General features: G+C 44.2%; 2 protein-coding genes across 11 annotated transcripts in view; one reads left to right on the top strand and one right to left on the bottom strand.

Moving 5' to 3' along the window:
- The window catches only part of LOC135493162 (thymosin beta-like), a 32,329-nt gene extending 30,099 nt beyond the window's left edge, over positions 1-2,230 (bottom strand). For 5 of the 6 annotated variants that reach the window (XM_064780173.1, XM_064780178.1, XM_064780179.1 and 2 more), the window contains exon 1: positions 2,174-2,230. The gene's annotated coding sequence lies outside the window, so the exon portion shown is untranslated. Of the gene's footprint in view, positions 1-12; positions 103-2,173 lie in introns of those variants that run through there. The other variant, XM_064780177.1, reaches the window with a different exon arrangement.
- A 2,576-nt stretch (positions 2,231-4,806) lies between these two features.
- LOC135493160 (UDP-N-acetylglucosamine--peptide N-acetylglucosaminyltransferase 110 kDa subunit-like) lies at positions 4,807-18,825 on the top strand. 5 transcript variants are annotated; one of them, XM_064780171.1, is made up of 16 exons: positions 4,807-4,888; positions 5,707-5,857; positions 6,019-6,262; positions 6,721-6,789; positions 9,866-9,982; positions 10,244-10,519; positions 10,879-11,376; positions 11,664-11,843; positions 12,075-12,233; positions 12,545-12,760; positions 13,283-13,558; positions 13,872-14,072; positions 14,694-14,720; positions 15,511-15,916; positions 16,957-17,080; positions 17,370-18,825. In XM_064780171.1, the coding sequence occupies exons 1-16, from the start codon at positions 4,864-4,866 to the stop codon at positions 17,530-17,532; spliced, it is 3,132 nt and encodes a 1,043-aa protein (XP_064636241.1). In that variant the 5' UTR covers positions 4,807-4,863; the 3' UTR covers positions 17,533-18,825. The 5 variants fall into 5 exon arrangements, with proteins under 5 accessions (XP_064636241.1, XP_064636239.1, XP_064636238.1 ...); XM_064780169.1 differs by having other exon boundaries at positions 16,927-17,080; XM_064780168.1 differs by having other exon boundaries at positions 16,924-17,080.
- Positions 18,826-26,411: the final 7,586 nt, after the last annotated feature.

Below are 26,411 nucleotides of genomic sequence, written 5' to 3'. Positions count from 1 at the left end.
AGATAAACTTACAATTTTTGTCCAAAAGATTGCATAAAATCCCAAAAATTTTATTCAAGCGAGAAGAGTATGCAGGTACGTCTATATCTGGTTGAAGGATGAGCCGGTATGAACCGCATGCTACGAAACTCAGCTGGCGAATTATCAATGAGTCACCGCCAAATGTGCCAAAACCAAGCAGGTAAAGTCTACCTGAAATGACCAGACAGTCAAACCAGGATAAAGGCGAAAAAGTCACACAACCATCAACATTAGCCTGGAAAGTACTTTAAAGTGTGTATGTACAGACACGGCATCCTGATCTGTAGATGACTCAACTTGGGTTCTTAGTAAAGAAGTTTGTATTATATTGCCCCACCCCCCCCCCCCCCCCACCCCCAAGGCCCAATTTTCGCTTCTCTTTTTGCTTGCCAGAACATGCAGAAGATAGGGCTCGCACACGTTCCAAGTTTTTAGTCAGATTGTATCTTATCGGATAGCCAAAAGAATCAAGGGAAGGAGAAGGAGAATGAGGTGAAGGTCTCTTAAGACACATGTGGGATGACAAAAAAGGGTGATATTGAGAATAACAGTACTACTGTGGAGCTGGAGGACAGGTCCAGTAAGCATACTGTCAACAACATCTGTGGTGCTGGCACCAGTACAAGTAACTACTGTCATATGACTGAGGGCATCTACTGGTATCTCTCAGTGTTCGCAGAATGCCAAGATCAATACTACAGCTATCATCACATTGTATTGTATTGATATGTTTGTATCATCAATCAAATTGGAATCAATCAGTCAATGTAGGTGTACATGTCATGTAGGTGTTCCATGATGAGACAAATGGAATCAGAATCAATGCAACCGTCTGTCACACATCAACACAAACATCCTCGTCACCTGGCTCCAAAGTCCCCCTTCTCGAGTCCCCCCAGTTCCATGCAACCTCCTTGTATGCGGTAGAGTTAATTTCAACTAAAGGAACTATTATAAACTTTCATCAGGAATACGACACCAATGCCATCGGAGATGAGCACAGACCAAGAGATGCAGATACAAATATCCTCAGTGGTATAAATCGGTCGTCATGGTGACTGGTAGATTCCTTTCTATCAGTGTTATCATTGGAGTAAAAATGGATGAATGTCTGTAGACCAATAGAGTGTTTTCATGGTCAGCCATTTTGGAGGGCAGAGCAATGATTTGTCGTGCCTGACTTATTTGTGAATATTTGAATTATTTGAAATATTTGTGACATTTTATCAAACTCTGAAATCAGACCGACCTCCGATACTGTACCAAATCGAGCACAAGGCGGCAACAGCACTTTGTTTTTCAATCATGTCTGCCACACACATTACTTCCGATTCATGAACACATCGGTGACATCAATTTTACCACATCCGCAGTGACTGCGTTGCATGACATGACCTAACGTCAGTGGCATACTGTACTATGGTTTGGACTTCGATCATGACATTATTTATTTTTTATCTGACAAGCCACCAATTGCATAACATGTACATTATAGACACACGAGGGCCGACGTCTGACTTCTTTATTAGTTTTCGGAAAAGGTACCCAAAAGTTGTTATTGCCCTATTCTTCATCAAAAGTTTCATTCGAAGTTTCAATTTTCTCGTCTCGTGTGAAGCTGGATGGACACTGCCATGGTTGGTAAACACACGTTGCCTGTGAAAAGGGTCTTTTCAAAATGGCCAAACTTTATTTACAGCAGGTTGTCTATTTTGAACTTTCCCGAACTGACACTAGGCCTAGTAGTAGTGTTACTAATACTATGTGTCCAGTGCCAAATCGTCAGAGCCAATCAGATTGCTGGGTTAGGGGTAAGGTTAGGGTTAGGTTTAGGGTTAGACATACAGTGTATATTAATCATACATGCAATAATACACGCCTGACGATTGGGAGGAGTGAAATGAACGAACACTACACTAGTCACTAGGGACTACACAGTACACTCCATAGTCCATGCACTAGTACTAGTAGGCCTAGTAGTAGTAGTACAGCAACTATCAAATTTTACCACCTGCATAACATCCTTCTTCATTGACGACATAATCCGAAATTTTGTCAGTAATTAACGATATATAAAATACACGTTCTGCCCGTACGATATTTGCAAGCAAAAGTTCCTAATTATGCAATATTGATGTTTAAATCCAGTTACCTGCAAAATGCCTGTTTCCCGGACGTTCAAAAGAAGCGGAAGTGAGCGCCATCGTGGGTGTGGTTGATTGCTGGAAGAACCATAGGTCTCGTTAGGGAGTTTTTCCCAAATGTACGCGATGATGACGAGCCCCATTGACAGGACGTAACATCTATTTTAAAATGCGTTTCCAAAGTGATTGCATGAGGACAACCCGTTTGTGTCGTATATCACTGGAAACGCCCGATTCCCCTGATTCTGCAGGATGTTAAATCGGGCATTTTATTTCTTTAAATAAATCATAAGCGTCCTATTTGCTCCTAGCTCTGTTCACCATCCCAAATGGCAATATTTCCAATTGGGCCGGACAATCACGGAAAACCCCAAATATTATACCTTTCTTCCTGAATAATTCTTACAGTGACTATTCTCCCTTCAAAGACAGTTGCCTACGCTACACAAAAATCAAAAAATAATCGAGGGTCAAACATTGAACTTTTGAGATATGTTGAATTTTGTACAAATCAGCGAAAAACGCACCAACTGGCACTGGACGGCATTTCAACACGGGGCCGATGCACATTCTAAGTTCAGTGTACGCATACGTCGGCAACAACAGTAAAATGCGTAGTCTCTTGTTAGCCGCCTATTGAGTAGCGCTCTAGGTTTTAGAAACTTCAAAAAACATGTCTTTGCCAAAACAGCTGCTAAACTAGAACTGAGATTTCACAGGAGCACCTGTGAATTCATGACTCCAGGGTTGTTTTGAGGGCGATATCGTAAGAGTATGGGAACCTGAAGGTCCGTGAGGCACTGGGGAGAGAAGACTAGTTGAACGATGGGATCTGTTCATGGAGAAGAAGTGTTGAGTGGCTTTGTATCGTACTCTTGCTGGTGGTTGAAGGAACACTTCTATTGATCTCATTATATGAATACCATTTAATTACAAACAAGTGAAAACAGACTGATCATATCATATTCCTGGGCATAAATTAAAATAGGAGTGCGGGAACAAGGTTTTTTAGCAGGAGGAAAGCGAGAACATTTTGCGCCGTCGTATTCCGATTTGACTGGTTAGTGGTGAAATCTGCTTTTACTTTTGTAAATTAACATGTTCGTTTTTCTAGTTCTAACTTGTTCTAACGTTGTCTGAATTAAAGATGCTTTCCCAATGCTTGACTGGTCTGGCAAGAGGCATTAGTAGGTCATGTGATCTTTGAGATATTGTAAACAAACGCACGTGCGCAGTTCAAATGATGAACAATAAATATTACAGACTTTGGTTTTCCGGGGAAAATGGTTTCTTAAAGGGGGACTATGGGTAGGAGCTGGGGTGAAATTGGTCGTATTCATTTTACTAATACGTGTAGTTAGGAGCTTCAGCCTTGTGGGGGGGGGGGGGGGGGTTGTTTGTGTCTCTTTCAATATAGGATACTTCTCATGACATTCCTACACTCTGAGCTATGGGCCTACCATCGGCATCGAGGTAAAGATTATAAAGTTGATTTTGTCCGCAAGTGGAATACCAGTATTATCTCATCAAGGATGACAAGAGACCTGATTTACCTTGAGTGAGGACAGAATTCAGAGTGCAGCTGTCTCATTGGTCCATTAACACCATCAGCGCCGAACCTCCGTGCCCCCCCCCCCCCCCCCCCCGTTGAGCTGGTTATCGGAGTCTCATGGAATTCATGAAAGAACTACGCCATCGCCATCTTCAGGGCAAGCTAGAAACTGAAAAGACAAGAAGAGGTCTTTCCAGTTCCTACCTTGCCCTGAAGATGGCGATGGCGTAGTTCTTTCATGAAGGCATTTAAAGTTCTGAACTATGCCATCGCCATCTTCAGGGCACGGTAGGAACTGAAAAGACCGTGCGATCTTTTCAGTTCCTCCCTTGCCCTAAAGATGGCGATGGTGTAGTTCTTTCATGAAGTCCACGAGACTCCGATAACGAGCTCAAAGGGGGGGGATTTGGGCCACGCAGATCTACGTGGTTCGGCGCTGAAGGCGTTAAAATAATTCGATCGCTAGGCCAAAGGGCCAGGCCGGTGTAACAGCGGATATAGTCCCCCTGGAGTCATAGTCCGGTAGCATTATATTTGACCAATTAAGCAGCATGATCGACTTTAGAATTCCCGATCGGAAGTATAGGTCTAAGGGGCGAATGAATACCGAATAATGAACAAGTAGCCTAACCCTAACCCTAACCCTTTAAACCGATTCACAACTTATATAGTGCGGAGGAACATCCGATCGGTAATTCTAAAGTTTAGCCGCATGATCTATTGTACCGCTAACCCTAACCAAAACATTTAGCAATGCGGGCTATTGTTACACGGACTATCAGCCCTAGGACTACTATCCCTTGCACACCGGTACTGTCTCATTGGTTTAGACAGTGGCGCCACTATCGGGAAAACCGGGCATGCAGATGTTAAAAAGTTATGACCTCAATTCCCCCTCTCTTTTATTAGTATGGGAACAGTTATATATATAGTTGTATCCTAAACTATTCTAAAAATAAAATCCAAATAAAAAAGGCATAAGATTACAAATATCATAACTTAAATGGATAACTATATTACAAGTCGCAGTACTTGACACTCAAAAAGCAGTGATTTGGTTCATTAGCATATTTAAATTACTCATTGGAAGCCATTTTTGTTCTTTCGGAAAAGAAGTTGACGAAAACCGATTTTAGTTATCAAATTATGGCTCATATTGTAGATACAACGGGTAATTATTTGTATTAGATAATTCATTATATATCTTAGATTCACTGAGACAAATTTCACGTATTTATTCCATGCCGATCGCAAGGTATCAGTAAATTTGTCTTCCAATTTCATAAGAAAAAAACTTCTGGAAGCTGCTGTGCAGGTGCCGAATGCCGGTCATCCTAAACAGCGTCCACCCACGCCCACCAGCTTCCACCAGGTTTAAAGTCAGGTATAAAGCATCAAAATAAAATTTAGTAGCCAAAAACGAAGAAGTACACCATAAAACACATTTCCTGAAAATCTCATGGCATTTGGGTGTACGATTAAGATATAAGGGAGATATACTGCTCGTTGTGGGTTGTGTACTGTGTGGCTGTTAAGTGTTAGCCTACATGTCATGGATGTAGCCAACGTACACAGACATCATGCACATCTTCATACATGATTGCACATGACCCATCGCCATGTTTACCATTCACTCAAAATGATACAGTGCATTTATGGATTGTGCATGTACAGTGCAGGCCTTTTTTGCTACATTATATCATGCAGATCTCGAATAAGACGCATTCGAAGACGACAAATTGCGGCCAAAAATTGAAAAAATCAAATCCGCACACTCGGAACACGTCGGAAGGTCTAGGCAAAATTAGGACAATACCTTGAGCCACTGTGATCCCTTTGTTCCAGGTGAAACACATGGCTGGTCAGCACCTAAACAAACTATTCGAAAAGGTCGATTCAGTTGTGACATGCATTTGATGTATAATATACAATGTATGTACCAATCGTCTTGTATGAATATCAGTCATTGTTTTCTTGCTGACTTTTCAGGCCTTGCAGAACTTGCCCATCGAGAATACCAAGCAGCAGACTACGACAGTGCAGAACAACACTGCATGCAGCTATGGCGACAAGAACCAGATAACACTGGCGTACTGTTGTTGCTCAGCTCGATCCATTTCCAGTGCAGAAGGCTGGACCGGTGAGTAAAATGAGCTGCAAAATACTAGGTTTTGATAATTTTTGATAATAGGGATCTTGTAGCTTTCCTTGCCGTCAATGAATCGTAGTTGAAATTCCCTTTTAGGACTTGTGTGCTTCATTGGCAGAAAATAATTAAATTGTCATGTATTTTCAATTCAGATCAGCGTACTTCAGTCAACTTGCAATTAAACAGAATCCAATGTTAGCTGAAGCCTACTCAAATCTTGGGAATGTTTATAAGGAAAGAGGACAACTGCAGGAAGCATTGGAAAACTACAGACATGCTGTGCGTCTCAAGCCAGATTTCATCGATGGATACATCAATTTGGCAGCTGCGTTGGTGGCAGCTGGTGACATGGAACAGGCCGTTCAGGCCTATGTGACTGCTCTACAATATAATACAGTGAGTCTATTAAATGGCCCAGATTTATTCTTTTCTGGGTCGATATTGTGATTGCATTGGAAAAATTGATTTGTTCCTGGCCAGGATTAGGCTGCAGGACTGAAATTCATGACGACCGCCACTGCCGTTGCTGCAGAATTTGACTGCAGGTTGTTGTGATTGTGTCAGCTTTGAATCAAAATTCACCTGTGATCAACCATTTTTTCAGAAATTTCCTCAGACAGATAGGTTTAGAAAGTCACCAAATTTAAGGTTCAGGCTTGAAAATCACCAAATATCGGTTTCGTGCATGAGAAAGTCACCAGATTTCAGCTTCAGGTGTGAAAATCTCAAATTTCAGCTTTGGGGGTTGTGTTGGAAAAATGTCATTGTCGAAAAATGTGCTTTGATCTGCTAGTGCTATGTATTGCAATATCATGAAAATGTTGTGAATTCTAATATTTTCTTTCTTTTTGCAGGACCTGTACTGTGTGCGGAGTGACCTTGGGAACCTCCTGAAGGCTCTTGGAAGATTGGACGAAGCTAAGGTAAAATAGCTGTCTGGTTGAGTGAGTTACAATTGGAGTTTATTCAGCATTTACAGGTAGTGCGTGACCGTGTGGAGAGGCGTATGGTTGCTGGTGATGGAAGGAATTTATGGTTAAGAGAGGAAAGATGCCAAAAGAAGGCCAGGATCCGATAGGATGGATGGATAGACTGTGGAAGTTGTCCGTCGAACCATGAAATACTGTCACTCAAAAAATCGCTCCTTATGACGATGTTTAAAGAGAAAAAAGGCTCTGCACAGAGCATAAGTGTCTCACTCTCAGAACACAGAAATTCTTATTTTGTGAAATATCTTTGGACTGTTCAAGATTGGGAATCATGGCTCTGGCGATGTGTTCTTTTGTCCTTGTCTTCTTGCAATTGGCTCAAACAGACAAACAGAACTGGAAATTGCCAACAAATTAATACTGAAGGAATTCAGACGGTTTCCTACTGTTCTTGTATGTTGCATTTGGTTGTGAAGACGAAATGGGACCAACAACCAAGCCAATTGGAACACAGCATTAATGAAACCTTACTGTTATGCAGTTTTGTTTTGAACTTGTTGCCTTGATTTGGAACACACTTTTTAAGACGACTTTTAAAAACCTTGTCGGCGCGTTGTTGATACTGTTTTCTTCACTCAGAATATAAACGTCATTTTTTGCAAATTTCAGATAGCTGAAGCAATTTTTCGATGATTTTTTCGATTGGTCAGAATCTCTGGCTTGGAAGATGATGATATCTGAATCGCCGATTGGGCTGGACATCGTAATAATTTATTGTTTTTCAGCCATAAAGAAGAAAGCAAAAAGCTGGTCAATGGCTGGTCTGATTTTCAAACTCCACGTGCAACAATTTAGCAAAAGTTTTTTGGGGGCAAATTGCTATGAAGTTATATGTTCTGCTATCACTCATTTACTCTGTGACCAATTAAGAAATGAACAGAAAGTTAACTTAGAAAATACCATTGAAGCAAACTTTGATTTCACAGTTGCGCGCTATAACCGTGAAATTAAACGATGTACTGATATGGCTCTGACAGAAAGATAGCTTGATTACGGAGTCACAGGGTAGTTGGAACATGTTTTTCTACCGAACTGCATTTGCTTCTGGAGGAGAAAGTCGAGAGTTACATAACATAGAAAACATGCTGTTGGGAATTTCATCTTACCAGTTCAGGTATCGCGAGGTGAAACACAATTTTTCTATCCTGGGTATCGCAAGTCTTTGAGAGTTGAAACGCAACATGATTTGAAGATCAGAACTCTGCCACTGCTCAGCTTGCGAACATTCTGACAACACTCGCAACTAATTCAGATGTTGGTGTTCTGAGCAAGAAAACATTGTGATGTTCTCGCTGAAAGAAAGTTTTCAATATAATACCATTTTCTACGCAGTCAGTTTGGACTCGCTTGTTGTGTCCACTTTCTGCAGCTACCAAAATTTTGTGTGTTCCCAATCAAGGTTGTAGTTATATTTTCAGTTGGACGGAGCGGCGCAGCACTGGAATTCGCCCCATTTTGCCCAATTTAATCAGATTCACCTAATCCCCATGCTAAAAAAACCCATCTCAAATATTTTTGTGTATTTTGATAGAGAAAAATAATGAAAAATGAGTAACCAAATGAAGAGAAGGTTGACTGCATTTTATTTCAATGACAAAAGATCGAGGAAACTTTCCAGATGATTTCAAATATCAGTGTCTTCTTTAGCATATGACAAACGCTTGAGGTTAAATTTCAATCATGATATCTGATTAGATGGCGGCCTTCCCCTCCCAGCTTTTCACCGATGTCCTACTAATGGTCTTTTTCTTCTTCTACATATCTATATTAGTCACGTTGCCCCAGTGAGTCTCCCAGGCTAATGCCCACTATCAGATTGGAAACGTGAAGAACGGCGCCGTCTGCAGTGATTACTGGTAATGAATTCTGCGGTTTGTAATTCAGTAATTAACGATTTTGATTATATTGGTGTGCGGAGAAAATATTTTGTCAGTCCCTTTTGATTGAAAAAAAGAAGTAGTATATGGGTTAGAATGTAAATTCTGGTTACACAATTGCATATTAACTGAAAATTTGAAAATGTAGAAAAAGTGCATCATGGGATCAAAATGTACGATTTCTGGGATTTTTATCTGATTTCAATGAAATATAATTTTGGCGGAACTTTTTCAGATGACATCCACAAATCAACATAAAGGAAGAGAGACTGGCTTAAGTTCGAAGCAGCTTGTAGTATGAATATATATGATATGGCGACCTCAAAATTGGTTTCAGTTCTAAGTCATGGATTGCACGTATTCAGTTGTGATTTTCTCTTTTCAAAATCTGACACCATAGAGCGAAGTTATGGTTTCTGCGCGCATGCGCCGCGGACGCAGCGATTATAGCGCAAGCGTAAAGAGTATTTTATGTGTGTTTTTGCGCATTTGCCGTCGCAGCAGCTCAAACTTTATAGCAAGTCATCACTTCATTGATCTTATTTGACTTTGCAGGTCTAATAATCCAAGATTTTTCAAAAATGTATTTCTTGTCCATTGCAATTGCATTGTGAAAAACGCAATCTCAAAATTCAGTCAAATTTGATTACATATAGGCAGATTATTATACAATCCGCGACGCTTTTTGACTTTCGGTGAAATGATTGGTTTTATTGCAATTGCAGTGTCACTGTTGTCAGTCACAGCATTGAATGCAAGTGTTGAACATTTTAAAGCTGTTGTCTTCTTGGGTAGAAGTGCATACTGCTTGGGTTGTAATTGGCATTAATTATGCCCAAGGTGTGCGACATATCCTTAGAAGCCGACCTAATAGAAATTCAGTTGCGGTAGCAGATACTCCAAATGATCACTTATGTTTCTAAACACTTGCACTCAAAATGCTGGGGCTTTCACAACCCTGACTTGCTCTAAAGTGCGCAGTGTTTACACAGCTTAGCGGTCGCGCGGCCACGCAGCGTTCCCCGACACATAAGAAACATACTGATATATTTCTCTTTTCTTCTTTTCCTCCCTCCTTTCTGTTTTGCCCCTTTCCTCTGCTCCACCTACTTGTGTGGGGAACTCTCTAATAGGCGTGTTACCTGAAAGCCATCGAAACCCAGCCAAACTTCGCCGTCGCTTGGAGCAACCTCGGGTGTGTGTTCAACAGCCAGGGAGAGATATGGTTGGCCATTCATCACTTCGAGAAGGTATGTCGTAGATCCACATTATGATAATGATTGCCTTTTGTATAGCGCTCGTTTCATTCATCTTCGTATCTGGTTTCCACAGAAAAATTTCTGTGGTTTGAAGAAGCTGCTACAAAGTGCTCATCATGACTTGAAGAGTAAGGGAACCAAGTAGTGACTCGGCCAGGAGGCCCCCCCCCCCCCATGTTGAACGGTCGTATCGTCACTGGTTCAAGTGTGAAAGGCATTCTACAAATCACAAGACGTATCCATCTTCTTCAGGCTGTTGCACTGGACCCAAACTTCTTGGATGCCTATATCAACCTCGGAAACGTGCTGAAGGAAGCCAGGATATTTGACCGAGCCGTTGCCGCTTACTTGCGAGCCCTCAACCTCAGCCCCAATCATGCTGTCGTCCATGGAAATCTTGCCTGTGTCTACTATGAACAAGGTTTGATCGACTTGGCAGTGGACACGTACAGGCGAGCGATCGAACTTCAGCCAAACTTCCCGGACGCTTATTGTAACTTAGCAAATGCCCTGAAGGAGAAAGGAAAGGTGTGTAAAAACTCCAGATATGCCTCCTCTAACTTTGCCATACCGTACTCTTGTAAAAAAGGATCGCCAATAATTGTAGGGTGATCAGTTCTTCAGGGTTAGCAATGGTGTAAATTAGCAATAGCCTCCCTACCGAGCTCTAGAATTTTTCGAATGGTTCTATAGGGCCACCCTACCTTGTCTCACACACTGGCGAAACTTCTTGAATATCAAGGATACCACCCTACCTTCAGAAAACCCTTAGGAGACAACGAGCACAAGAGTTCAATGACACGCTATATTAGACCCAAATTTCGACTTTACTTCATCATGAAGCAATACGCATTATATCGTTGAATTTCAAAATTGTGTCTTTTCAGGTCGCGGAAGCAGAGGAATGCTACGACACTGCCCTAGTGCTTTGTCCGACCCACAGTGACTCATTGAACAATTTGGCCAATATCAAGCGGGAACAGGGATTTACAGAGGAGGCAGTCCGGCTATACCTCAAAGCTCTCGACGTCTACCCCGAGTTTGCTGTGGCGCATTCAAACTTAGCCAGCGTGCTGCAGCAGCAAGGCAAACTTAACGAAGCCCTGATGCATTATAAAGAGGCGATAAGAATCTCGCCGACGTTTGCGGACGCTTATTCCAACATGGGCAACACATTGAAGGAGATGCAAGACATCCAAGGTGCCTTACAGTGCTACACGCGAGCTATCCAGATCAACCCAGCTTTTGCCGATGCTCATAGTAATTTGGCATCGATACATAAAGACTCTGGGAACCTGCCCGATGCGATTGCGTCCTACAGAACGGCTTTGAAACTGAAGCCGGACTTCCCTGATGCTTATTGTAACTTGGCACATTGCCTACAGGTAAGTTCTACTCCAACTGGCTCAAAATGTTTCAAGGATAATTGAAACAAGTTTTTTCGCTAAGGGAGGTACCAATGTATTCCGTTCCTGTGATATAATCTACAAATTGTTTGTGCTTTATTTTAGCGATTGTTTGTGCTATAGTTTACAGATTGTTTGTGCTATAGTTTACAGATTGTTTGTGCTATAGTTTACAGATTGTATGTGCTAGTTTACAGATTGTTTGTGCTATAGTTTACAGATTGTTTGTGCTATATTTTACAGATTGTTTGCGCTATATTTTACAGATTGTTTGTGACTGGACAGACTACGAGAAGCGAATGAAGCGATTGGTTGTGATCGTGCAAGATCAGTTGGACAAGAATCGTCTGCCGTCGGTTCATCCCCATCACAGCATGCTCTACCCACTCACACATAAACAGAGAAAATTCATCGCTGCCAGACATGCAAACTTGTGTCTAGAAAAGGTAAGAAATTCAACTCTAGATTTCAGCACAGGTAATATCTGCAACACGCATAATCATTTCCTCAACAAATTGGGCACATTATCTAGTGAAATTGATGAAATTAGACATCTAAACGATGTCAACTTCTTTTAAACCCAAAATATTTCTGTTTCTGCTGAGGTCTTTGTCCAAATGGTATGACAACACGCTGAGCTTGATTGAATAAAACGTCTTCTTTCCTTGCCGTTTTAGATCAGTGTACTACACAAGCCTCCGTATCAACACCCTATGAGCACTAAGGAGAGCGAAGGACGGCTACGTATCGGATATGTTAGTTCAGACTTTGGTAATCACCCGACGTCGCATCTCATGCAGAGCATCCCTGGTTTCCACAACCAAGATAATGTCGAGGTAAGTAGCGTCAGATCTGGTGTGGGCCGAGTATTTCAAGAAAGTTGCAGTTAATTCTTGAGTGAGGGCTGTGGGAGTGGTGCAGTAGAAATATCCGCACCTGTCACCTCTAAGGTCCCTGGTTCGATTCCCGGTCGTTCCTGATACACTCATGTGATAGAGAGGGCAAGGACCCATCATGTTGAGGACCCATCTACTTTTTTGCTGGGTGGTATGTTCTGAAAAATAGATATGCCTTTTTGGCAACTTCTCTCTTTGGCAACAGATGACGTGGACCCACATGATGAATGAGACGTCTTATCTATTTTCAGGTGTTCTGCTATGCACTGAGCGCCGACGACAACACAACGTTCAGAACAAAGATAAAAGGCGAGGCGGAACACTTTGTCGATCTCTCGCAGGTGCCATGTAACGGAAAAGCTGCTGATCGTATCCATGGCGATGGTATACACATCTTGATCAACATGAATGGCTATACGAAAGGTGCTAGGAATGAACTATTTGCGCTGAAACCGGCTCCAGTACAGGTCAGTTTAACATCATTTCTCTTTCCTCATCAGAGCCTCGCTTAGCGGACACCTCTTTTTCAAGGCCACCCTCTCTATTAAGAACACCGGTTTTGGTCCTGAATTGGTTTTTTCCATTCCGTTCGACTTCAATCAGGACACCTCTCTATTAAGGACAGCATTTGTCAGTCCCAAGGGTGTTCCCATTAGAGAGGTCCAACCGTATTAGGTTGCTGAATTGCTCCAGTGGCTCAGCTGCAGAAATGAGAATAGTAGAAGTAAAACTGGATACCGTCACTGTAGTTTACAACACCGTCAACATTGTTGTAAACTACAGTGACGGTATCCAGTTTTACTTCTACTATTCAGCTGTAGAAATGAAGCATTTTTATTCGCAAAATGTGAAATAAGAGCCCCGAGATTTGGGGTGAGCCTACAGATCCCTCTTTGACGTAATCCCCCTTTTACAAAACATGTTTTCCTAAAGAGTTGTGACCATGTCACATATCCTTGTACTTTGATTTCATCGGTCTCGCATTTCAGGTCATGTGGTTGGGCTACCCAGGCACTAGTGGCGCCTCCTTCATGGACTACATTGTCACCGACCAAAACACATCACCTGTCGAACTAGCTGACCAGTACTCTGAGAAACTAGGATACATGCCAAACACATTCTTCGTCGGCGACCACATGCAGATGTTCCCGCACATGTTGGAGCGGCTGTTCATTGATACGAAAGACGCTCAAGGAAACGATTTGAGGATTATTTTGAATGCGACAGATATGAAGAGCATTTTGGAGATATCGACTGTAGTGAGAGTGAGTGAGAGATTTGGAAAAACTTTTAAGAATCTTGAAAAATTCTAAAATGAAGAAATTAGCCTTGAGTTATAAAATTTATCGAGATTTGCAAATGGCACCATCATGCTCCTTTAGAGCTTTCAGCTTGATGGTTTTGACCAGTTTTGAGCTCTTTCACGATGTCAACTAAAGCCGGTCAACTATGACACGGCTGCACAGGGCTGTGTGACATTACTGTTTGTGATCACACTAGGTACAGTTTAGTGACAAGAGGTCAGCCAAGTACCAGATGTTTCTCAAAAACACTTTAAACTTGTGAAAATCTTTCCAGGAAATTCACCAGACCGCCCTCCATGGTCAGACAACAGACAAGAACGGACAGCCGGCACAAGTCTCGACGACGGTGATTGATCTGCCGGGGTCGGATGTGCTGATGGAAATGGTTGTCGCCTCGCATACACAGATCCAGATGGCCGCGTCGACGATCACGATCGGCAACATGGTGTTTCAGAATGGTCTTACAACCAACCAGGTGAGCGGAGAAGATTCGGAAACTGATTTTAAAAGCAAATGGTTGTGTGGAAGAGTTGTGCACAGCACATGATGTTGGTCTGGTTGTCATGCTGATGGCATGATATTAGGTACAGGTGTGGTCTATTCTTGTGTAAACCCTGGAGAGATATTAGGTACAGGTGTGGTCTGTTCTTGTGTAAACCCTGGAGAGATACAGTCCTCTTTAGGTCCTCTTTCCCCAAGATGGGTACAGTCCCTGTTTTGTCCTTGTGTGAATGCTAGAGCTGTTCATGAGAGGTTGTTATGTCCTTTTAGGAACTATCGTGGACCTTTGTGGTGTTCATGTTTTAGTTGATAGGGTAACTCTTGAGTCGAAACAATGACTCACTCCCTAGATCTTGTACTTTCACTTGAAAATCTTGCGGCATAGTTCTTGGCTCGGTAGGTTTAGTCGTGTTACATGATCATAGACATATTCAACGGTGGGTCTAGTCTTGTCAGAGAAATCGCAGTTGTAGTGCCAGTTTTCTTGGTGTGTCTCCTTTGCAAGTGTCAGTTTTCTTGGTGTGCCTCCTTTGCAAGTGCCAGTTTTCTTGGTGTACCTGCTTTGCAAGTGTCATTTTCTCATTCTGTGTTTCAGGATTTCTTCGGCAATACCGTATACGTGGTAAGGCCTACAGATAACCTGTCTTAACACTGGCGTTAGCTTTTGCATTTTTACACCTGACTATCTTTCTAGTTTTCTGAATTACAACTATCATAGTGGATTCCCCTTACCTGGTGTTTGATCTTGAGTAGGTCATACAGCTTTGGTATAATAGTTTGTGGTTCTGTTTCCATTTTGCTCCAACTGTTATACTGGTGGTTTCTCTCTAGTTCCTCTTCCCCAAGTCCCGTGAATCATCTGCTTCTAACTCCGCTTATATTTGTGATATCATAGCACTTGTGTGGCAGTTCCTTCATCTTCAAGTTTATGAGTGGTATTTCTGTTGGGAATAGCGTGGTTGTGCATAATCGAACTGGCATGGTCACCCTAATGATCAGTGGTGATTTCTGTTCTCAATGTTCAAATCCTTATCCCTGGTTTTGGTTAAGAACCATTATAACCTGGCTGGTAGTTTTGTCGTAATGCTGCACTGATGGATAGATTCCTTTGCTTGCTTCATCTCCTCCTGTTCGACCTTTCTCCAAAATTTGGCCAGTTTGAAATATTACTTGGTATTTTATTGAGTCAAAGCTGGATTAGTTTGGGTAGTATTTTGTCTTTGTACAAAGACTCTGGTTCAGACTGATATAAAAGTGATAGGAGGGACTATTGATATGTTCTTCAAGCTTGTACCGGATTCAAAATAAAGTGTCCTTTATTCCAAGAATCGCCCCTGCTCCAACGAGTTCTAAGACGTGAAGAAGGCAAATAGCCTAATTGGTATGACTGACCTGACTTGTTCTTTTTCCAGACCAACAACAAAGCCGCCACTGGTGAAGAGATCCCCAGGAACGTAATGGTGAGCTCTCGTGCACAATACGGCCTCCCAGAGGACGGCGTCATCTATTGCAACTTCAACCAGCTGTACAAGATCGACCCAGCAACGTTAGACATGTGGGCGACCATCTTGAAACGCGTACCAAACAGTTACTTGTGGCTCCTGAAATTCCCCGCAGTCGGCGAACAAAACGTGTTGCAAACTGCGACAAACCTTGGCGTCCCTGCGCACCAGATTATTTTCTCGCCCGTCGCACCCAAGGAAGAGCATGTGCGTCGTGGACAGTTGGCTGACGTCTGCCTGGATACGCCATTATGTAACGGTCACACTACGGGAATGGATGTCTTGTGGGCGGGCACACCTATGGTCACATTACCAGGTAAGTACGCTACTCCTAGTTTCAGGTGTTCATTGGATCATATTGTAATGGGATCCTTGGCAAATTTGGTTGAGTCATCTGGACGAGTCGAGTTGAAAAGAAGTTAGTGGAAACGTCAGTGTCGGTCACCTCTGTGGTCTGGGATTCTATTCAAGGTCGGTTCTGGTACACTCGTGATAGCAAGAAGGACTCTTCGACAGCATCAGGTTTTCACTGGTGTCTCCAGTTTCCTCCTACTTTACATTCCAGCCACCAAATATTGTTAATAGAGCGAATAACATCCCAGCTTAGCTCTCGATATTTTTTTCAAGTCAAAAGTCATTTTTGGGGATGACTCAAGAGAACGGAATTGTTCTTCATGTTGAAGACTGCCCATCTTGATAATAAAGGCACCTCCTGGTCCTTGAGCCTGTGACTTCGTGTAAAATATTTATCTTTTTCATTTGTTGTTAGTTTCGATGTAAGCCGAGAGTATGAGCCTGGTACTTTACCAAGTCGGATGATGATTTTATCATATTCTCTTGGCAATGCAAAATTTGAGTGTTTGAGTTTTGTGGTGTTTTTGTGCAAGTTCTAAAGTAAAGTGAAGGACTTTCAGTCCTAGTTTTGCCATCAATGCACATTTGCTTGACTTCGAGAGAAATTCAGATTCCTTTGAAGAAAAATCAAAACCAATTCTACAGTACTGAAAGAGACCAATCAAGACATTTACCAAATCGATCTCATGCTGAGACTGATTTGGTGGACCTTTAAAAATCCAGAAAATAAAATGTGGTTGAAAGTGGCCTGGCGTTTGATAGTGTTTAAACATGAAATGGAATTGGTGAATCTGAATTTATTCGAACTTTTAAAAAACAAAGTCAAAATGTGCAAAAGAAATGTGCAAAAAAATTGAGTCGGAATAGAAAAAGAAATTACATTACAAAAGAATAAAACCGAACTACAAGAGAAAGATAAAAGAGTCAGTCAAGTCTTCAACCTGTAGAACATGATTATCACCTGCTTAGCAGTCTCCTTTGAAGGGGTTCTGCGTTTTTCAGCCGAGACCCTTGCATCCCGCGTCGCCACGTCACAACTGCACACGTTAGGATGCCCGGAGTTGATCGCTTCGTGCCGAGCCGAGTATGAGGCCATCGCAATCAAGTTGGGAACAGACAGTGAATAGTAAGTATCCATGAGAATTTTGCCTTAAAGGATCAGTGGGATTATTAAGGCCATTTTAACCAAGCTGCAGCTGCCCAGTCTCCTTCCAGTCTACAGTAGAAGTTCCCCACTCAATTTGCCCAATTTGGAAGTTTTCCAAGTTGCATTAAACACACTTCAGACTTGTCCTAAAACATTTGACAGTCAACAAAATCAAACACGAAAGTTTATTGTATCATATAGAGAGGTCACCCTCCAAGTTGAACAAATAACAAGTATCCCTGAATATTAATCATTGTTTTATTTCCAGTCTGAAGGGCATGAAGGCTAAGGTCTGGGAAGCCCGCACGTCAAGCCCTCTCTTCAACAGCAAGCAATACGCTCGCGACTTGGAAGGATTATACCGGGCGATGTGGAACAGACAAGAACAGGGATTGAAAGCAGACCATCTCACAGATTACTACAAAAAGTAAAGGACGCTTTGTGAGATTTGTTTTGATATTGTTCAATGAGACTCAATATTATTGCTGCCTACTGGACGTTTACTAGGTGATCAGTGTTCTGCACAAGCCCATTTGTCAGGGCGGCCCACTCTACCAGGCTCTAGAATTTTGTAAAGGGTTTCTAAAGGGCTACCTAACCTTAAATTTTTGATCACCCAACCTTGTGTTGCCCACTGGCAAAACTTCTTGATAATAAAGGGTACCACCCTACCTTGAGAAAACTTTGTGGAAACCTCTGGTGATTTACTTAGACATGGAATGTATTGTTGTGTCAGCTTTGCCTCTGAATAGATTTAACAGTTCCGCAATGAAAATAGCGACTCCTGTTAGTGTTGTGACGTTCTTTCACATGACAAGCTTCAAAGATATGAGTGAGAGAGTGAGACCTCTTTGTTTTAAAAATTTTAAGCGAAGAACTTTTAAGAAACTGTTATGTCCTGTAAATCGTGACATTTTTGCAATGCTATAAGTTTGCTTAGTTTCATTGGTGACAGTTAAGGTATTGCATTGCTGCTGAAATATCATGGTTGATGCATTGCAGGTGAAATTTTTGTGCTTTTTAAGTTCGTGTAAAATTTGTACAGCATATCTCTGTGGCAGTGTCATTTCTGATGTCTAAACCGAGACTGGGTCCAAAATGTCCTAGGTGATATGGCAATTCTAAAATAAGGAGAGAAAGGGGATGGTGTGTGTCCATTAAACTTGTATGCTTGAATTGAATATCTAAAAGATTTGTGTAAATAATTCTATCAGTTTGTATAATGGTGATTATGGAGGTGTAACCTTACCTGTCCACGGTTTAAATTTCTGCATTTGTTGTAGTTTTTGCACTTGTAGCACTGACATATGCTTTTTAGTGGGTGAAGGTACCAGTTTATCATAAAAATTGTGTTACCCTGAAAAGGAAATGACAACACTAAAGAAACATATAAAAGACTTGTATACCCCTCAAAGACTGTAGTAGGAGGGCTGTCTTTCTATCATGTTTGAATGGTAAACCAGTACATTTACCCACCTTGCTTCGTAAGACTTTTGGTTTAATTACCTGGTGGCTCTATTTGTAAATAAAAGTTTATTGGGTCAGCCGTACGATGTTTCAAATTATGTTTGTATTGTGACACACTGGCAGTCACCCATTAAGTACATACTGACAATGCAATTTTGAAAGATTTCAGCTTAAACCAATGGTGAAGTTGTGCCTCTTCAAAATGATTATTGAGATAGTTTGGGGGGAGGGCGCCTGATATTTATGTGTACATTTGTCGGGGGATATTGCTAACATAGGCGATATGGGGGGGGGGGGGGGGTTATTGCATTTATATTTCTCAGTACTTCATGGATGACTGACGACCCAGCTAATATTTTCATGGGTGAAAGTTCTCTGTCTTTCTGTATTCATGAAAAGGTTTAGTTGTCTATGGTGAAGAATTACCTGTATATATATAAAAAATATAGACCCTTAATAATAGTTCAGCTGCTTGCAAGTTGTTGTCAAGAAGACACATATTGTAAATATTCTAATTCTGTTCCACCCTGGTTACAGCAGACCTTCACTCGAATTTGTTTTATGCGGATTAGTCATTGTTGAAAAACATTGTATAGAATAGAATGTCATTATAACAAGCTGACATTGTCAGCAATGCTGTCACTGAGGGTGGAGATGAACTTTGAGTTATATGATTTCTGCATCTGCGTACCATACTCATTTGAGTTATATGATTTCTGCATCTGCGTACCATACTCATTTGAGTTATATGATTTCTGCATCTGCGTACCATACTCATTTGAGTTATATGATTTCTGCATCTGCGTACCATACTCATTTGAGTTATATGATTTCTGCATCTGCGTACCATACTCATTTGAGTTATATGATTTCTGCATCTGCGTACCATACTCATTTGAGTAAGTTTTAACTTTGCTTTGTTGTATATTGGATTGTGTAAGTATGCACCGATCGTCCTTGCCTAGGGTTGAAATGTACAGTGGAACCTCCCTTAGCAGACACCTCTCTAATAAGGACACTGGTTTTGGTCACAACGTGGTTGTTTCCATTCAATTTGACCTCTCTAATCAGGACGCCTCAATGAAGGACAGCACTTGTCAATCCCGAGGGTGTCCTTTATAGAGAGGTCCTGCTGTAGTTGCTTTGTTCTGCATCACATGATACTGTTATCATTTATCATGTAATAAATGAGTGTATTTCAAATTTGAATCTCTTGTGTGTCTACGTTGCCCTGTACAACAAGTGCTTTACTTCATATCCCAGTCTGATCCAACAAAGAACCTCCCCCACACTGCACTACACTAGGCTGTTTGAGACAACAGGATGGTACAAGCCCATTCAGTCTGTTTGAGACTGATAAATCTCGCCAACTTTTTCGGCAAGATAGCGGAGCAACCAGGTCCAATTTGGCCTGGTTGTGACTCTCGCTCATCTCTCTGGCCCTGTTGGCAAGATGTCCGATTCAGTCTGGTTGTTGGTGCCTCGTCTCCACCACAGTGTTGGCGAGACAGTGGAGCTGCCAGATCGGTTTCGATCTGGTTGTGATTCTAGTCCCTCTCGCCATGTAGGGAAGATGGTGGAGCTTCCAGGTTCTATTTGGTCTGGTTGTGACTGCCCTATCTCGCTTACCAGGTTAGAATGACAGTGCAGTGCTGGTCTCGATTAATCCTGCTTGTGACCGTCTCAACTCTCTTTAATACAGTGTTGGCAAGGTGGTGGACTTGCCAGGCCAAATTTGCTCTCCAAATCTCCTCCACCATCTTGCCGACAAAGTGAGGGAGATGAGACAGTCACAAGGAGACCGAATTGAGGCAGTCACTACCAGTCCCTTTAGTACTGGAGGAGACATGTAGTCACCACCAGTCCCTCTAGTACTGGAGGAGACATGTAGTCACCACCAGTCCCTTTAGTACTGGAGGAGACATGTAGTCACCACCAGTCCCTTTAGTACTGGAGGAGACATGTAGTCACCACCAGTCCCTTTAGTACTGGAGGAGACATGTAGTCACCACCAGTCCCTTTAGTACTGGAGGAGACATGTAGTCACCACCAGTCCCTTTAGTACTGGAGGAGACATGTAGTCACCACCAGTTCCTTTAGTACTGGAGGAGACATGTAGTCACCACCAGTCCCTTTAGTACTGGAGGAGACATGTAGTCACCACCAGTCCCTTTAGTACTGGAGGAGACATGTAGTCACCACCAGTTCCTCTAGTACTGGAGGAGACATGTAGTCACCACCAGTCCCTTTAGTACTGGAGGAGACATGTAGTCACCACCAGTCCCTCTGGTACTGGAGGAGACATGTAGTCACCACCAGTCCCTCTGGTACTGGAGGAGACATGTAGTCACCACCAGTCCCTCTGGTACTGGAGGAGACATGTAGTCACCACCAGTCCCTCTGGTACTGGAGGAGACATGTAGTCACCACCAGTCCCTCTGGTACTGGAGGAGACATGTAGTCACCACCAGTCCCTCTAGTACTGGAGGAGACATGTAGTCACCACCAGTCCCTCTGGTACTGGAGGAGACATGTAGTCACCACCAGTTCCTCTAGTACTGGAGGAGACATGTAGTCACCACCAGTCCCTTTAGTACTGGAGGAGACATGTAGTCACCACCAGTCCCTCTGGTACTGGAGGAGACATGTAGTCACCACCAGTCCCTCTGGTACTGGAGGAGACATGTAGTCACCACCAGTTCCTCTAGTACTGGAGGAGACATGTAGTCACCACCAGTCCCTCTGGTACTGGAGGAGACATGTAGTCACCACCAGTTCCTCTAGTACTGGAGGAGACATGTAGTCACCACCAGTCCCTTTAGTACTGGAGGAGACATGTAGTCACCACCAGTCCCTTTAGTACTGGAGGAGACATGTAGTCACCACCAGTCCCTTTAGTACTGGAGGAGACATGTAGTCACCACCAGTCCCTTTAGTACTGGAGGAGACATGTAGTCACCACCAGTCCCTCTGGTACTGGAGGAGACATGTAGTCACCACCAGTCCCTCTGGTACTGGAGGAGACATGTAGTCACCACCAGTCCCTCTGGTACTGAAGGAGACATGTAGTCACCACCAGTCCCTTTAGTACTGGAGGAGACATGTAGTCACCACCAGTCCCTTTAGTACTGGAGGAGACATGTAGTCACCACCAGTCCCTTTAGTACTGGAGGAGACATGTAGTCACCACCAGTCCCTCTGGTACTGGAGGAGACATGTAGTCACCACCAGTCCCTCTGGTACTGGAGGAGACATGTAGTCACCACCAGTCCCTTTAGTACTGGAGGAGACATGTAGTCACCACCAGTCCCTTTAGTACTGGAGGAGACATGTAGTCACCACCAGTCCCTCTGGTACTGGAGGAGACATGTAGTCACCACCAGTCCCTCTAGTACTGGAGGAGACATGTAGTCACCACCAGTCCCTCTGGTACTGGAGGAGACATGTAGTCACCACCAGTCCCTTTAGTACTGGAGGAGACATGTAGTCACCACCAGTCCCTCTGGTACTGGAGGAGACATGTAGTCACCACCAGTCCCTTTAGTACTGGAGGAGACATGTAGTCACCACCAGTCCCTTTAGTACTGGAGGAGACATGTAGTCACCACCAGTCCCTCTAGTACTGGAGGAGACATGTAGTCACCACCAGTCCCTTTAGTACTGGAGGAGACATGTAGTCACCACCAGTCCCTCTGGTACTGGAGGAGACATGTAGTCACCACCAGTCCCTCTGGTACTGGAGGAGACATGTAGTCACCACCAGTCCCTCTGGTACTGGAGGAGACATGTAGTCACTACCAGTCCCTCTGGTACTGGAGGAGACATGTAGTCACCACCAGTCCCTTTAGCACTGGAGGAGACATGTAGTCACCACCAGTCCCTCTGGTACTGGAGGAGACATGTAGTCACCACCAGTCCCTCTGGTACTGGAGGAGACATGTAGTCACCACCAGTCCCTTTAGTACTGGAGGAGACATGTAGTCACCACCAGTCCCTCTGGTACTGGAGGAGACATGTAGTCACCACCAGTCCCTTTAGTACTGGAGGAGACATGTAGTCACCACCAGTCCCTCTGGTACTGGAGGAGACATGTAATCACCACCAGTCCCTCTGGTACTGGAGGAGACATGTAGTCACCACCAGTCCCTCTGGTACTGGAGGAGACATGTAGTCACCACCAGTCCCTCTGGTACTGGAGGAGACATGTAGTCACCACCAGTCCCTCTGGTACTGGAGGAGACATGTAGTCACCACCAGTCCCTTTAGCACTGGAGGAGACATGTAGTCACCACCAGTCCCTCTGGTACTGGAGGAGACATGTAGTCACCACCAGTCCCTCTGGTACTGGAGGAGACATGTAGTCACCACCAGTCCCTCTGGTACTGGAGGAGACATGTAGTCACCACCAGTCCCTTTAGTACTGGAGGAGACATGTAGTCACCACCAGTCCCTCTAGTACTGGAGGAGACATGTAGTCACCACCAGTTCCTTTAGTACTGGAGGAGACATGTAGTCACCACCAGTCCCTCTAGTACTGGAGGAGACATGTAGTCACCACCAGTCCCTTTAGTACTGGAGGAGACATGTAGTCACCACCAGTCCCTCTAGTACTGGAGGAGACATGTAGTCACCACCAGTCCCTTTAGTACTGGAGGAGACATGTAGTCACCACCAGTCCCTCTAGTACTGGAGGAGACATGTAGTCACCACCAGTCCCTCTGGTACTGGAGGAGACATGTAGTCACTACCAGTCCCTCTGGTACTGGAGGAGACATGTAGTCACCACCAGTCCCTTTAGCACTGGAGGAGACATGTAGTCACCACCAGTCCCTCTGGTACTGGAGGAGACATGTAGTCACCACCAGTCCCTCTGGTACTGGAGGAGACATGTAGTCACCACCAGTCCCTTTAGTACTGGAGGAGACATGTAGTCACCACCAGTCCCTCTGGTACTGGAGGAGACATGTAGTCACCACCAGTCCCTTTAGTACTGGAGGAGACATGTAGTCACCACCAGTCCCTCTGGTACTGGAGGAGACATGTAATCACCACCAGTCCCTCTGGTACTGGAGGAGACATGTAGTCACCACCAGTCCCTCTGGTACTGGAGGAGACATGTAGTCACCACCAGTCCCTCTGGTACTGGAGGAGACATGTAGTCACCACCAGTCCCTCTGGTACTGGAGGAGACATGTAGTCACCACCAGTCCCTTTAGCACTGGAGGAGACATGTAGTCACCACCAGTCCCTCTGGTACTGGAGGAGACATGTAGTCACCACCAGTCCCTCTGGTACTGGAGGAGACATGTAGTCACCACCAGTCCCTCTGGTACTGGAGGAGACATGTAGTCACCACCAGTCCCTTTAGTACTGGAGGAGACATGTAGTCACCACCAGTCCCTCTAGTACTGGAGGAGACATGTAGTCACCACCAGTTCCTTTAGTACTGGAGGAGACATGTAGTCACCACCAGTCCCTCTAGTACTGGAGGAGACATGTAGTCACCACCAGTTCCTTTAGTACTGGAGGAGACATGTAGTCACCACCAGTCCCTCTGGTACTGGAGGAGACATGTAGTCACCACCAGTCCCTCTGGTACTGGAGGAGACATGTAGTCACCACCAGTCCCTCTGGTACTGGAGGAGACATGTAGTCACCACCAGTCCCTCTGGTACTGGAGGAGACATGTAGTCACCACCAGTCCCTTTAGTACTGGAGGAGACATGTAGTCACCACCAGTCCCTTTAGTACTGGAGGAGACATGTAGTCACCACCAGTCCCTCTAGTACTGGAGGAGACATGTAGTCACCACCAGTCCCTTTAGTACTGGAGGAGACATGTAGTCACCACCAGTCCCTCTGGTACTGGAGGAGACATGTAGTCACCACCAGTCCCTCTGGTACTGGAGGAGACATGTAGTCACCACCAGTCCCTCTGGTACTGGAGGAGACATGTAGTCACCACCAGTCCCTCTGGTACTGGAGGAGACATGTAGTCACCACCAGTTCCTCTAGTACTGGAGGAGACATGTAGTCACCACCAGTCCCTTTAGTACTGGAGGAGACATGTAGTCACCACCAGTCCCTCTAGTACTGGAGGAGACATGTAGTCACCACCAGTTCCTCTAGTACTGGAGGAGACATGTAGTCACTACCAGTCCCTTTAGTACTGGAGGAGACATGTAGTCACTACCAGTCCCTTTAGTACTGGAGGAGACATGTAGTCACCACCATTCCCTTTAGTACTGGAGGAGACATGTAGTCACTACCAGTCCCTCTAGTACTGGAGGAGACATGTAGTCACCACCAGTTCCTCTAGTACTGGAGGAGACATGTAGTCACTACCAGTCCCTCTAGTACTGGAGGAGACATGTAGTCACCACCAGTCCCTCTAGTACTGGAGGAGACATGTAGTCACCACCAGTCCCTCTAGTACTGGAGGAGACATGTAGTCACTACCAGTCCCTCTAGTACTGGAGGAGACATGTAGTCACTACCAGTCCCTCTAGTACTGGAGGAGACATGTAGTCACTACCAGTCCCTCTAGTACTGGAGGAGACATGTAGTCACTACCAGTCCCTTTAGTACTGGAGGAGACATGTAGTCACCACCAGTTCCTCTAGTACTGGAGGAGACATGTAGTCACTACCAGTCCCTTTAGTACTGGAGGAGACATGTAGTCACCACCAGTCCCTCTAGTACTGGAGGAGACATGTAGTCACCACCAGTCCCTTTAGTACTGGAGGAGACATGTAGTCACTACCAGTCCCTTTAGTACTGGAGGAGACATGTAGTCACCACCAGTCCCTCTAGTACTGGAGGAGACATGTAGTCACCACCAGTCCCTCTAGTACTGGAGGAGACATGTAGTCACTACCAGTCCCTCTAGTACTGGAGGAGACATGTAGTCACCACCAGTCCCTTTAGTACTGGAGGAGACATGTAGTCACTACCAGTCCCTCTAGTACTGGAGGAGACATGTAGTCACCACCAGTCCCTTTAGTACTGGAGGAGACATGTAGTCACCACCAGTTCCTCTAGTACTGGAGGAGACATGTAGTCACTACCAGTCCCTCTAGTACTGGAGGAGACATGTAGTCACCACCAGTCCCTTTAGTACTGGAGGAGACATGTAGTCACCACCAGTTCCTCTAGTACTGGAGGAGACATGTAGTCACTACCAGTCCCTCTAGTACTGGAGGAGACATGTAGTCACCACCAGTCCCTCTAGTACTGGAGGAGACATGTAGTCACTACCAGTCCCTCTAGTACTGGAGGAGACATGTAGTCACCACCAGTTCCTCTAGTACTGGAGGAGACATGTAGTCACCACCAGTCCCTCTAGTACTGGAGGAGACATGTAGTCACCACCAGTCCCTTTAGTACTGGAGGAGACATGTAGTCACTACCAGTCCCTTTAGTACTGGAGGAGACATGTAGTCACTACCAGTCCCTCTAGTACTGGAGGAGACATGTAGTCACCACCAGTCCCTTTAGTACTGGAGGAGACATGTAGTCACCACCATTCCCTTTAGTACTGGAGGAGACATGTAGTCACCACCAGTCCCTCTGGTACTGGAGGAGACATGTAGTCACCACCATTCCCTCTAGTACTGGAGGAGACATGTAGTCACCACCAGTCCCTTTAGTACTGGAGGAGACATGTAGTCACCACCAGTCCCTTTAGTACTGGAGGAGACATGTAGTCACCACCAGTCCCTTTAGTACTGGAGGAGACATGTAGTCACCACCAGTCCCTCTAGTACTGGAGGAGACATGTAGTCACCACCAGTCCCTCTGGTACTGGAGGAGACATGTAGTCACCACCATTCCCTCTAGTACTG

The sequence above is a fragment of the Lineus longissimus genome, chromosome 9 (genome assembly GCF_910592395.1).
Source record: "Lineus longissimus chromosome 9, tnLinLong1.2, whole genome shotgun sequence".
NCBI lineage: Eukaryota > Metazoa > Nemertea > Pilidiophora > Heteronemertea > Lineidae > Lineus > Lineus longissimus.
This window is presented reverse-complemented; position numbering and strand designations above follow the sequence as displayed.